Source organism: Aedes aegypti, chromosome 2 (genome assembly GCF_002204515.2).
Source record: "Aedes aegypti strain LVP_AGWG chromosome 2, AaegL5.0 Primary Assembly, whole genome shotgun sequence".
NCBI classification, from domain to species: domain Eukaryota; kingdom Metazoa; phylum Arthropoda; class Insecta; order Diptera; family Culicidae; genus Aedes; species Aedes aegypti.
In genome coordinates this window covers 273,623,871-273,637,939 of record NC_035108.1, presented here as the reverse complement: position 1 = coordinate 273,637,939, position 14,069 = coordinate 273,623,871, and the positions used below count along the sequence as shown (strand labels likewise).

General features: G+C 38.2%; 1 protein-coding gene across 1 annotated transcript in view; it reads right to left on the bottom strand.

Annotated features, from left to right (window-relative positions):
- Window positions 1-14,069, bottom strand: part of LOC5566721 (homeobox protein aristaless) — a 115,614-nt gene that overhangs the window by 50,253 nt on the left and 51,292 nt on the right. Inside the window, exons 3-4 of the mRNA XM_021845101.1 lie at window positions 2,645-2,736; window positions 2,476-2,577 (exon numbers count right to left, since the gene is read on the bottom strand). Coding sequence (XP_021700793.1) covers window positions 2,476-2,577; window positions 2,645-2,736 — 194 coding nt within the window. The remainder of the gene's footprint in view (window positions 1-2,475; window positions 2,578-2,644; window positions 2,737-14,069) is intronic.

Sequence of the window (14,069 nt, the reverse complement as noted above, 5' to 3'; positions counted from 1 at the left end):
TTTTTTTTTACTTAGGCCTATACGGGTCAATGCTAATGCTGATGCTATATGCTTGGGTTGGGATAAAAAATGATTTAATCTCTGCTGGTCAACTGTGAACATGTAGAAAGTCATTCGATTCCGGACAATGCGAAACAAAACAGGAGCAGGTGATTTTTTGGGCTTAAATTAAATTTTACTCTAGATTTCCGACAAACGTACAATTTGATTTGCGGCACGTTTCATTTCTAGGGCACACACTCCCTGTCGATTGAAGCTAATTTTTCCCTCACCCATACGGCCCATCGTTCCGAAATAAAGCAATCGCAATTTGTAACTTGACACCACCGTAAATGGAACCGCCTAGGGAATTGAGCTCGCCTTCCAACGCCGCTGCCACCAAAGGAAATTTCTGGGCCAGGAATAACACGTGCACTGAAATCATCTCTTCGTATTTTATACAACATCCATTTCGTAAAACAAGATTTCGTACATATAACGCTATTTTCATTCATTGTACGAATAATTTGTACTTGACAGAATTTCACGATTCAGTGACTTTACGAAATAATCGTAAGATGTACGATATACAATTCGTAGATGTGCGTTATCGTGTTGTTCGTATTACGAATTGTTTAGTATTACGAAATTGATCGTTTAATCTACGAAATCATTCGTTGTTTTCTGCAACGAAAGGTTTCGTAGACTCATTTCGTAAAATACAACATGACACGACCGTAGCCGATGGAGGTGAGAAGAAGCGCATATAAATGTTCGTTCTGAATACGAAACAAACGAATTTCGATTACGAAATTTTTCGTACATTATAACAATCATTGTTTGTTTTGATTTCGAGCTTGAATTATATTACGAAGCTGGTTGCCTACATTTTACGAAACTGTTTCGTTGCAGAAAACAACGAATAATTTCGTAGTTCTTACGAACGATTTCGTAAAATAAAACAATATATATATTTTCAGTGTGCACTTTGCCGCTGCCTTGGACTGCCACTTTTGGCATTGGGTAAGTTTAAACCGTTCCGGAAGGATGGAACAAGTGCTTCTGGAGAGAGAATTCGCGTGCACCGTCCGCCGATGGGGTGGGATGAGCTATTAATATTTTAAATGCATCAAGAAGAGGATTATCGTTTGGACGGGGTTGCGTACTTACTTCTTTTCGGAATTTTCTTTTTTGGAAGAAGCCAAAAGGCAAAAAGTATTGCATTTCATAATATTGGCCCATGTTTTATGCATTATTGCGCGAAATTTTGTTGCTGCGTTGTAACTCGTTTCGACCACCGTTTTCAACTCATGGCCCATTTGAATTAAGTTTTGGAATAGAAATTCGAATGGTCATAATTTTATTAATGGAACTTGAGGAGGAGAATGTATTGCATTGAGTAAGATCAAGGAATTATGGTTTAAGATTTAAATAATGAAATGAAATGGAAGTGGTTGGTGGTCAGATTTTTGTTATGATTTTACCGCCTTTATACTAAGAAGACTCAGCATAGTCTTCAATGAGCAATTTTATAGTTATCATCTAAGAGTTTTTTGCCATTGATTTTTCATATGGGTATTCTTGTAGAGATTGATTTCTTCGTTGCTCTCTTCGCCTTACTATACACAACTGATTCACTTTTCAAAACATACTCTAGTATTGTACGATAAAAGATCACATTTAGCTTGGAAAGTTTCTTGCCTACCATCGTCCAAATCAGAGGAAAATAATTCATTGATCGAATCGAATACGCCTAAGGTAGGTTCGTTAAACGTCATCTGCATTTCACGACGTTTTCCATTCACCTACATTACACGGTCAAAAGGAAGAAAAAGATTTCCGTGGTAGGGCAAATGCACAAGTTAAACCCATCATGGTGAAAACTTCCCGTTCCATTTACAATTTTACTATTTCCACACCGTTTCCACCTTACTAAAATAAGCGAAACAAGTTGATCTCAACGATAGTCGCTTGCTAGTCTGACCGATAATGCCCAAACCGAAAGCGGGAAAAACTGTTCCAGAAAACGTCGCCGCCGCACAGAAGTCGAACTGTTCAGCCGTCGGCAATCGAGACCCTAATCTAACCTCGATAGCGTTCAAACTTACATAACCTTGTCATCATCGCATTATCGGATTAGAGGATTTCGACGTTATTAAATTTGACTCTCTTCGTTTGCCGTCCGTCAGTGCGGGGTTCGGATGTCTGTTCGAATTGCGGACATTCGGTCAATATTGAGTTTGGTCGCTGGATTTTCTTTTCCATCCATTGCCAGTAGGTCCTTGAAACTTCTCCCCTGCTCATACAAAGATTGCCAGTCGAGTGCAAATAGAGTAGGAGAGTTTTTCCAGCATATGTGTGTTTGCATGCCTTTGGGTCTTGTCTGTCGTCTGGTACATAGTTTGGGATTTTTTTTTGTCGTAGAATGTGAAATCGGATTTGGTGGTTTTGTGTGATGGATTTTTCTCTGCTTTGTAGGAAGCTAGTGGAACTTACCTGTACTCTTGCTTCGGTGAGGTTGATTTTCATTGCTAAATCTTCCCTGGTGAAAACATCTGGGTAGTGGGTTTGTGCAAATGCAGTCTCAAGCTCTTCCAGCTGTAGGATACAATATAAAGGAAAACGATGAACATATCTTCTTATGAAATTAAGCTTATCAAATTACCTGTTGTAACGTAAAAGTAGTTCTGTTGCGCCTCTGTTTCCGTCGCACGAAGCTTTCATCGTGAATTGCGGGATGATAAGAATAACTTGTGTCTGTAAGAAGTTTGAAAAAAGTTTAATCAATATCAATATCAATTCGAATGAGTAAGTGGGTAATTTTAAGACCACTGGCATATGACGGCTCACTACAGCAACATGTTCATAAAATGCACAAGATAGTATGAACCCGAATGATATGCGAAGATTTTATGCAACGGCGTGTGTCACAAAACCGCAATTCAAATTCTCGCTGCAGTTCACTTTTTGGATTGCATTTGGGTCCCATAACAACTGTGCAAAATTTCAGCTCAATCGGTGAAACTATAATTCAGCGCCAGCCGTTTATAGTTTGCATAGGATTTAAAAGGTCCAAGATGAACAAATTGATTATTCCTACATGGTTTAATATCTTGACCTATAATGCTCTTGACACATTTCTGATATCAAATATTTGTAATACTAAGGCATGTGTGTTGAGAAGTTTAAGCGAACACTGTTTTTTGAGGTTCATGAAGGGAGAGAAATGAACCCACTGGGTTTTAACCGTTCAATTTTTAATTTCTATTCTGAAGCTAAGAGCCTGAAGATCGCCACAAAAATAAAAAAGCACATTTGGATTTATCTCTTTTGGTATTCAGGGGAAAACACCTCCAGAATGGCTAGCGGCCTTAAGGTGAAACATCGTGGAATACAAAAATGTCCGTCACAATGGCCGACTTGTGCCCCTACTCACGATTTCAAAGGCACTTAACTGGAGGAATAGTTGCCAAACATTTGTGATCTACTTATTTTAAGCTTTCTGCTAGTGCACAAAGCCAAAAGAAAAAGTTCACTTTTGTTGGATGCTTTCTTCGTGAGATTTGTGCCTTTGAAGTTTTAGTGCAATCTTAGAAATTGATTCCGAAATGTTTCACCTTAAGGAAAACATTCCTTGAAAATTTCTAATGTCTTCGTTTTAGTACGATAGACATCATTTTGAAAATATTTAGAATTCTAATTTTAGCAATTAAAATGGTACATGACCATTGATTTTTTATTGTTTACATCGAGAGATAATCTTTCCCATATATTGTTGTTCAGACAATATACGGACACCTTATACTATGGGAAAACTTACTTTTGCAAAAATTAAAAAATCAACACGGGCTACCCGTTGCACAGTATTTCGATCGGCCGAAATCGTGAACTTAATTCTGTAGCACCTTTAAACGCGATTTTTTCGGAATGGTGTCTTCGGACGAAAATTTTCTAAAAATATAGCGCATATATTGACGGTAAATGTTAGTTCGCAACTTTGCCACGGGCGGCGCTGCGAAAATATTTTTTTTGAAATGACGATCTTTAAATATGATGTCTTCGGCAAAGTTGTAGATAATTCAAATACAAACAATTTTGCCAAACACACCTAGTGTGTATTCAGCCGCATTTCCAAAATATGGGAGTATTTTATGAACGACCCCCTAAAACTAGTTTTTCTCGTGTATTTTGAAAATGCGAAGTTTCCGTGTATCTATTCGGGTGGCAGCTGGTGGCAGATGAAACCTAGTAGGATTCAAAATACATCATTAGTAGTTGTAAATGTCGACAGTGTCATTAGTATCCACGAGTATCCCTTTTACTTAGAGGAAGTTTCATAAATGACTCTTATTACCCTGTAGTAATTAATTATATGATGAGTAGAGGGCTATGTGGCTCCATACTTCTTCTTTTTCTTCTTCTTGACACATTCTTCATCATTACGCACAACCAATAGGTACCAAATACATTTATGAAGAAAGTTCTCAATCTCCTGAAAAGACGCTTTATGAAATAACTCGCCCTACAACTATTTTTCACTTGAGATTTTTGCGTTTTTTCGTACATCCCAAGTAACCAAATAGCACTTTAATTCGCTCTGCGTGCTAGCATTATACAACTGACACGCTTAATTGGTCGAATAATAGCACTAATAAGCGGTTTCTTCACCACCGCTTAGACCTTAAACCTGGTTTAATCGTATGGGTAAACGTGGTTTACGGCTTAAGCGAAGGTGAAGAAATCGGCCCTAAAAGACCAAAAAGATAAACTAGCAGGCTAGTGTTTACTACATGGCATGTGCAAGAACGATGCGGTGAGTAGCAAATTAAGTGATGTATCAAATTCAAATTCAAAATCAGGCAAGTGCCTCAATATCAGATCATTTTGAAAATGAGTGTTGCAACCATAAGAACTGCGTTAACATTTAAACACTGATTTGATTCACAGAGTAGTGATTCAATGATTTATTCTTTTGTCAACAGAATATTTCACCAAATTTGCATAGCTTGCACTTACTATAGTGTCTATGTACGAAAAATAGCTAAAACTGCAAGCGAAAAATAGTTGTATGGCGAGTCATTTTGTAAAGACTAATTGAGAACTGTTTTCATAAAAGTATTTGGAACGAATTGAGTGTGTGTATAAAGATGAAGAATGTGTCAAGAAGAAGAAAAAGAAGAAGTTTGAAGTCACATAGCCCTCTACCCATCACATAACTAAGTACTTCAGGGTAATAAGAGTCATTGATGAAACTTCCTCTAAGTAAAAGAGATACTCGTGGATACTAATGACACTGTCGACATTTACAACTACTAATGATGTATTTTTAACCCTACTAGGTTTCATTTGCCACCAGCTGCCACCCGAATAGATACACGGACCCCAAAAATGACTGATTTTTGCACTTAAATGGATATAACTGCTTTTCCTTGGTCTTTGGAAACCTAGTGTCTTCTAGAGAATGATTCATTTTGACTGTTTACACAATTTTGTAGAACATTGTTGCTACCGGAAACTTCGCATTTTCAAAATATACGAGAAAAACTAGTTTTAGGGGGTCGTTCATAAAATACTCTCGTATTTTGGAAATGCTGCTGAATACACACTAGGTGTATTTGGCAAAGTTGTTTGTATTTGAATTATCTACAACTTTGCCGAAGACATCATATTTAAAGATAGTCATTTCAAAAAAAATATTTTCGCAGCGCCGCCCGTGGCATAGTTGCGAACTAACATTTACCGTCAATATATGCGTTATATTTTTAGAAAATTTTCGTCCGAAGACACCATTCCGAAAAAACACGTTTAAAGGTGCTACAAAATTAAGTTCACGATTTCGGCCGATCGAAATACTGTGGCGTTGCCTTCTATAAAAATTCTTTTTTTTTATTGGCGCCCGTGGTTGCTACTCCAGTATCGCCTGATCAGCTGCACTTACACTAGGAACCAACCAGATGACTGCTTGGTATTAACAGACATCCTCAGTGTATAAGTGCTGATGATCTTCTTTTTTTAGGCAACAATGGCACCTGCCACCTTAGAATGCAGACCAATGAGGGGAAGAAGAAGGAGTTGATGATGCATTCAACTGGCTCCCATGGTAGACATATACAACTGCGTTTACGCCAGTTCATGCTGGAAGGATGGAGGAGTGGAGTAATTTTTTGATAGAGAGGCTTGCTGGTTTGGTTAGCAGACTGCCTAGCCTATGTATCAGGCGTAAGGAAAGGCGTGCTATAATGATGGAAGAATGGAAGCGTAGGGAAACGGGTAATTTCTGTCCGTCTCGGGCCAATGCTATGAACTTTGATAAATTAAGAGTGGTAGAAAGGCAAGTGAAGGATACAACTAAAGAGTACGAGGAAACGGACGGGCCTGGGATTGAACCCATGACCTTCTGCTTATGAAGCAGAAGCGGTAGAAGCCATTAGACCACCAACCCCGTCTGTTGTCTTCTATTAAAATTCTGAACACAAGTAGGCTAGATATTTTTATGATGAAGAACATTGCTGAAGACTGCAAAATAATCAATGCTCAGTAACTGTATTCACAAGCATTGGATTGCTCTGCGGTATTCGGCAACATTCTTTTTCGTAAAAATACCTATTGAGTTGTGTGTTCAAAATTCTTAAAGAGGGTAATGGGCGACCAAAAAATCCATACAAACCTTGAACGGCAAGTGTAAAATTATACACGGTGTTTTATATACCGTTCTCATCAAATAAAAGCAGCCATCCAAACTTTTAACGCCAGTTTGTTCAAAAAAGTTAAACGAAATTTTGAGTGACGCCCTTTTGAAGGCGTAACTGTTAAAATCATTTATTCCCAGTACACTAACGTTTCATTTCCATACCGAATGAGATTTCTGATTGTTTTTTATGACATTTAATAATTAAGTCTAGGTAGAGCTTAAAATAATTAATAGTTAATTTCCAGGATAAAGTGCTGGGAGGCTATACGGAGCCGTTTTCTTTATATAATTATGAAATTGAATCATTTTATATATACAGTTAGCTCTCCTTCTCGATATCGAGTTAGAGAGCCATAGTTAAAGTTGGTTTTCATGGCTAACTCAATGGTCCTTTGGATCGCAGTTGCACTGGTTTTGTGTTCTGTAACTCGATACCTCCCTAACTCGATGGCCCCTTCAATATCGAGTTAGGGAGAGTTGACTGTATAAATCTTTTTTGTTGATATCATAATATTAAGAGTTTGAAGTAATAATTCTTACATACACACTTAAACAGACTATATGAGTTCGGTAAACGAAATCACCGATCTGTAATTCATAACAAAATACTGATGTTTCGGTAAATGGCCAGCTTTTGACAGTGTGTCATTAAATTATTGAATTTCAGTAAGGTGGAGTGAAAATTTACCGAACATTTTGTAAATCTACGACATTTCTCAATATTCCAATGACCATTGCATCAATGAGTTAGACTACCGATAGCTCAGTACCCGGTCAAAACTTGAGATCATATTGAAAACTAATTTTGATGTTGTGATGTCGTAGATTTTGATAACTCAGTTTGTTTTCATTTTGGTCGTTTTAACGGTTAAAATATCAAAACTTTTTAATCTTGCAAAACATTTATTTTGAAGATTTAGTGTGGATGTTGTTCTTACACGGTAACGTTGGTAGTTCGACTGTGGTTTACTGTAGTTTATCTCACTCACAAACATACATGGATTGACATAAACCGTAGCAAAAATACTGCAACAAGAATACCCCAACACGAAAATTGTATGTAAACAACACAAACACATTGGCTTGCTTTTTCACTGGTCAAAGATAAAACTCCGATGGAAGAAAGAAGCAACGTTGTTTACAAAATAAACTGCGCTGATTGCGATGCCTACTATATTGGAATGACAACACAAAAGTTGAAGGTGAAAATATCGAAACACAAATCAAATATGAAAAAACTACAAACACTCCAACAAGCGGGGCATACCACATACTTATACGAAAATATAATAAATTTCCAGAGTCCCTGAGGAAGGTCCCAAACGGACCGAAACGTTGGACAAAATAAAATAACAGTTGTTAATTTTGTCAAGACTAACATCAACTTACACGGTAAAATGAACACCGTGCCTTTTACCGATAAAAAAACAAATTTCAATGATTTTTTTTATCATATGAAAGGTACGATTTTCATTTCGTATGGAAGGTACGATGATACACTGTGCCCAGGATAGTCAAGGAAATTTCCATTACAAAAAGATCCTAGACCGACCGGGAATCGAACCCAGACACCTTCAGCATGGCTATGCTTTGTGTGCCACGGAATCTATCCTCGGATCGGCTAAGGAAGTCTTAAAAGGTATCCATAGGTATATTTTAGGATTTTTTTACACTATTTTAAGCAAATTACTTTAAAGAATCTCTGGAGCAATTTTTTAGGGAAACCCTTCCTAAAGTCACAGTACTGACACGATTTTGTCAGCCTTTTTTCGCCGAAAACTTTTTGTTGTCACTGTATCATTATCGAATTTTCTGCAAATTTATTACAATAATGTTGAACTGAAAAACATAGGGAAGAAACATTGTTCAATAGTCTACATTTTGAAGAGGAGCCGAAAGAATTTTCGAAAAGGGGGTTGACAAAATCGGATCATCTATGTTCCTAGTGCAATTCCTAATCGAATACTTGAAAATTATTGCTGGAATTCTTTGATATTTTACTCAAACAATCAATACGAATAGTTTGATCTTGACTTATGCAGTGAACACAAAAGTTCACTTCTATTGGATTTTTCGTTCCTTTGAAATTATATCGTTGCAGTTTTTAATGCACTTATCAACAACTGTAAAGTTCAAAACAAGTCGAACTTTTTCCGTAATTTAATGTACTTTATGGGAACTGAAGTTGGGTTACTTGAAAAGTAAGCTGCATAAACCAAAACATGCTCTTTTATTTGAAATTTTGGGTTACTTAGTTAGGTAGAAACGGGTGGAATTGTCCAGATTACTCACATAAAATTGAGTTTGGTATAAAATATTTGAAAAATTCAGAAACAGCATTTGTAAAATATCTTTATGTATTTCTGAGAAGAATGAATGAATTCCTATAGGAGGGGAATTCCTATAGAAGGGGCCCAGATAGCCGTAGCGGTAAACGCGCAGCTATTCAGCATGACCATGCTGTGGGTCGTGGGTTCAAATCCCGCTGGTCGAGGATCTTTTTGTAATGGAAATTTTCTCGATTCCCAGGGCATAGAGTATCTTTGTACCTGCCACACGATATACACATGCAAAAATGGTCAATCGGCAAAGAAAGCTCTCAGTTAATAACTGTGGAAGTGCTCATAAGAACACTAATCTGAGAAGCAGGCTTTGTCCCAGTTGGGACGTAACGCCAGAAAGAAGAAGAAGAAGGAGGAATTCCTAGAATTTCTCAATTTTTGCTAAAACTCTTAAAGTAAAAATATATGGACTTTTTTATGTTTTGAAGAAATTTTTGGCGGGATTTCAAAGATGCAACCAATAATACTTTAAGGTACTCGTTGAAAAAATTTAAAATATTCCGAAGAACGATGGATATGAATTCTGGAGTGGTTGTTCAAAAATCCCTTTAAAGATCGAAAAAAAATCTTCTAGAGAAATCTCACGGGATGTTATAAAATTCTTTGATATATTCTTAGAAGAACTCCTGAACGAATTCTTTATATGATGAGATCTTTGGCATGAATCTTTCGAGTTCCATAATAGATCTCTGGCAGACTCCTTGGAAAATATATTGCAGACTATTGATCATATCTTTGAATGATTCATCGTAAGATCTTAGGTGAACTCCTAAAATTCTCCAACAAACCCAATGGCTAGTTAGGAGCATCCGACTTTAAATTCTCTGTTTGGAGTAGTGTTGAATCCGTTGCATCTGTAGCATGCTCCTCTGTGGGCGAGCGACGGAATCCGGATCAATTGTGTCCGGTTTGCGATGCGCGGAAGAAAAAAAGAAGTGCGCCGGTGAAAAACAAAAGAAAAAGACGCGTTGGTAGTGTTTGATACGTTGAACCTGTTGTATGCTCCTGTCGAGCGAGCAACGAAATCAGTATCGTGTCCGGTTTGCATGATAACCGCACTATCGGTGTCGGTCATCCGTGTACATGCTAACGTATTTATTTCGAATTGTATATTTATCGTTTACCAAAAGGAATCCTTTCCCATATCCAAACTCCAAGTGTTTTCTTGTGGAAGTGCAGAGGACTCCTCGGCTTCTGTAAAGCAAGTTACACGTCAACATTTCCCTCCCATTCCGGTGCCCAACCGGCGCCTGTATTGTTTATTATAATAATGAGAGCACCAGTACTTACACATTGAAGATGCTACTGATCCCGAGTAGTGTCTGTTGGTTCCCTGTGTAAGTACAGCTGTTCTTGCAATAACGGAGTAGCAACTGCAGGCGGTCAATCATGATCATGCTCATGCTCCAACTTCAAATTCTCTGATTGATTCCAGGAAAAATCTTGGTTAGAAGTCTGATTTTCACTGTAGTCCCAGTTCTATCCAAAAAGTTTATCATGGTGCAATAATCTATAAACAGGAAAGCTGAAATCCTTGGAAAAATTCTAACAAATGGTTTGTACCAATTAAACGATTTTTTTTATTTATGTTTCAGTCAGCAGAGGGGGGCAACGGACCCTCCCCTGCCCCTCTCTGGCTACGCCCATGCGCTACGCTGTAGCCATGGAGGTATCAAGGTAGGTAATGTTTTTTTGTAAGTAAAGATTCGTATGAAATGTATACAACATAATTCTGTATTCTCACACAGTTTTGACAATTCCTCAATTCCTTGTTCTCGAATAAAGGAAAAGCGATTGTTTTTTTACAGGCCCATGCATACAAATACAGGGGATAGACAAAATGATTGAGATAAGCAAAATTTTGCCTTAATTTCAAATTTCCAATTAGTTCTAATTTTTAGAAAAAATTGTTAACATCTATTCCATTTCACACCGCACAAAAATACAAGCGACAGAAAAAATGCCATTTGGACATGACCTCGAAAAATCCAGAACACCTCCAGATGCCGGTGGTCAATATGCATGGCCGAGCAACTTCCTGAAACAAGACCTAATTTGCCGTCGACTACTTCCGGATGCATCCAATTTCATCCATTAATTATAAAGTTATGACCATTTGAAATTGAGCAAAATTTTGCCTATGTCAATCATTTTGCTTATCCCCTGTAGTATACATAAAGCTAAAAATATCTTTAAGGTGAAACATCTCGGAATGCAAAGATGGCCGGCACAATGGCCGACTTCTCCACCTACTCACGTTTTCAAAGGCACAAAACTGGAGGAATAGTTGGCAAATGTTCCTGAGCTTCTTATTTTAAGCTTTCTGCTAGTGCACAAAGCCAAAATAAAAAGTGCACTGTTATGGGATGCTTTCTTCGCGAGATTTGAGCCTTTGAAGTTTTAGTGCAATCTTAGAAGTTGATTCCAAACTGTTTCACCTTAAAGTATTTGGACGTCTGACACAATAAGCATGAAAGAAATGGGTTCCGAGTTTGGCACGGTTCTGTTTTTTGCAGCTGAAAATTTCGTACCAAAAATGGCACCCCATTGCATTTTATGGTCTGTAAATATATTGTTTTTAACATTAAATCATTTTGTTCTCAAAGACCGATCAAATATCAATGATTGCTTACAATTTTATTGGAAATTAGATAATCAGACAATGGCCAAACCGGAAATTTTATCAATATATGAGATGCTGGTCGAGTGATATGTGTATCTTTTCCAATAAAGGTTTCCAAAAGACATAAACATTGTTAACTGGTTTCAATAAAAGGTTTCGAAGCATGGACAAAAATCTACCTGGAACTGTCCAAGCCAGCTAGTCCTAACATCACTAACCCGTTCAGCATCCTTATCGTCCAGTACAAGAGTGGAAATTTGATCTCATGTTCTGCAAGGCTGGAACTTTCTGGAAGCAAAACTACCCCAGATAATCTGTTCTCTAACTACATTAGAGCAACGTTAAACTTATGAATTAGTCACTAATTTGCTAAGTGGTTGGGTGCTTCTTGTTTGGTGTTAATTTTCGGTAGATGCTAGTTTCTGTTCCGATGTCAAGATGCTCGTTGGACGTTTTGGGTACGGAGTGGACGGAAATTACATTTACTATGCATGGTCGAAATGCACGCTTCGAGTTTCGTTATGTGGGTGAAAGTAAGCTGATAGGGTAAACGTGGAGTTAGCTTCAACAGTGAGTTCTATTCCACATATGTAAAAATTAACCAATACAACGTAACGCTCGTTCAGCAATTGTGTGAGAACGTACGAAGTTTTGCATCGCTTCTCCCTTTAGGGAACACATAACAGTATCATTTTTCAGCTAAATTATGTTTCTATATTTGATTAAATCTGTAAATCAATTAGGACATATCCTGTGCACTCATCGTACCCTACACATCAGTTCATCAACGCTGCTGAACGGATAGCAGCGATGGCAAAGTTCAAATGAGCAGAAAAAAAACTTTCAACACAGCAAAGTGGGTTGGATCTGTCCACGAACTGCTCGGCATGTTCTATATCCAGTAGATATGCTGCGATGTTCTTGTAGTTGAGCGAATTGCACACATCCGCATACACATGTTTGCTTGCTGACCTTCCATGGAATCCCAATCTGGAGTGGAAGCATACTTTTCAATTGCTCCAACCGAAGATTGCTCCGGAAGCACTCCGAACACGGACAGTAGGCTGTCTGATGGTAATTCAATTTCAGGATAATGATTTCGATGCCTCGGTATATTCAGTGGCAGCTCTGAGGAATATAAGAATAGGGGCAAACAAGATAGCTCATTCGTACGAAGCATTGACATTATTGGCAACTGTTATATACTGAAACTGAGCACCATTAGAGGAACACTTTTGTAATAACAAATTTTATGATATGGTATCGAATGAAAAAAACAAAAAAAAAAATGATGCATAATCCAAGAAGTTTTGCAAAACAAACATGGATGTTGCATTTTCCTTTGAGTTGTGATCCAAAGTTACGGATTGATTCAAATGTTTCCCCAGTCCCTTCTATAATGCACACAGCTCTACTATCAGGAAGCATATCCGCCAACAAGAAACGCCGAGCTCTCATCATCACCAGCACGGTGGAAATTTGAGATCTTTCAATTCCCATCAGGCTCTAGCCTACTCGGAGCCTTCCAGGAGCAGCACAGAGCCGGCAATAATGTGCCAAGGAATTATCATCGTTTATGAGCCCATTAGGTGCCGGCTCCATCACTCTCCGTCTTCTTGTCTATTCGAGTACTCTTCAGTGTGTTGGATTTTTCCACGCTCCTACCATTAGATGCATCCTTCCTCCTCCGACTTATAGCACAGTTTTCGGAAAGGAAAATTCAATATCAGCTCATCATCAGAGGTGCAGCAGATAAAAGCTGGTAATTGAATTACTGCTGACCGAACTTCTCTAGATTCTCTGCTGCCGGAAAGTACTTGGGCACGGTAGGCACAGAAAATCCGACAACTTCTCGACCCAAGAGATCGAGGCTAAGGCCGGCAAAGTTCGCCGGATTCCGAAAGCCATCATTTCCACCGCAAGCGAAATTCATGCTCATCGAATTATTCGTTTAGCTCGGATCAATGAAGTAAACCTGTCAGCAACATAACGTTGGTTCGATACGAGACTCGTGAAGTGAGTGAAAGTGTGGTGGAAATCGTGCTACAGTGCTACAGTAGAAAGGACTAAAGCCGGGGATGTGTGTTGGATGTATGCTCTGTATCTCTGTACATTTCCAGTTCAATTAGAGACAGAAATGGCGGAATCTAATTACGCGTTGATGCGTGCACATCGTTGGATTGTAGAAGTGGGATATAAGGTTGACTCGGTTCGATATCATCATGTAGAGTAAAATCAATAACAAGTGCTCTACTTTCTCATCATTCCCATAGATGTAATTCCAGTCCTAGGATCAAATGTATCTGTATTGAGACTTCCACACCTTATTTTCAAGTAGATATAAGCGCGGTAAACGCACAGATATTCAGAAGCATTGAACTGAAGGTCGCGGGTTCGAATCCCGTCGGTCGAGCATCTTTTCAGGTTGGGATTT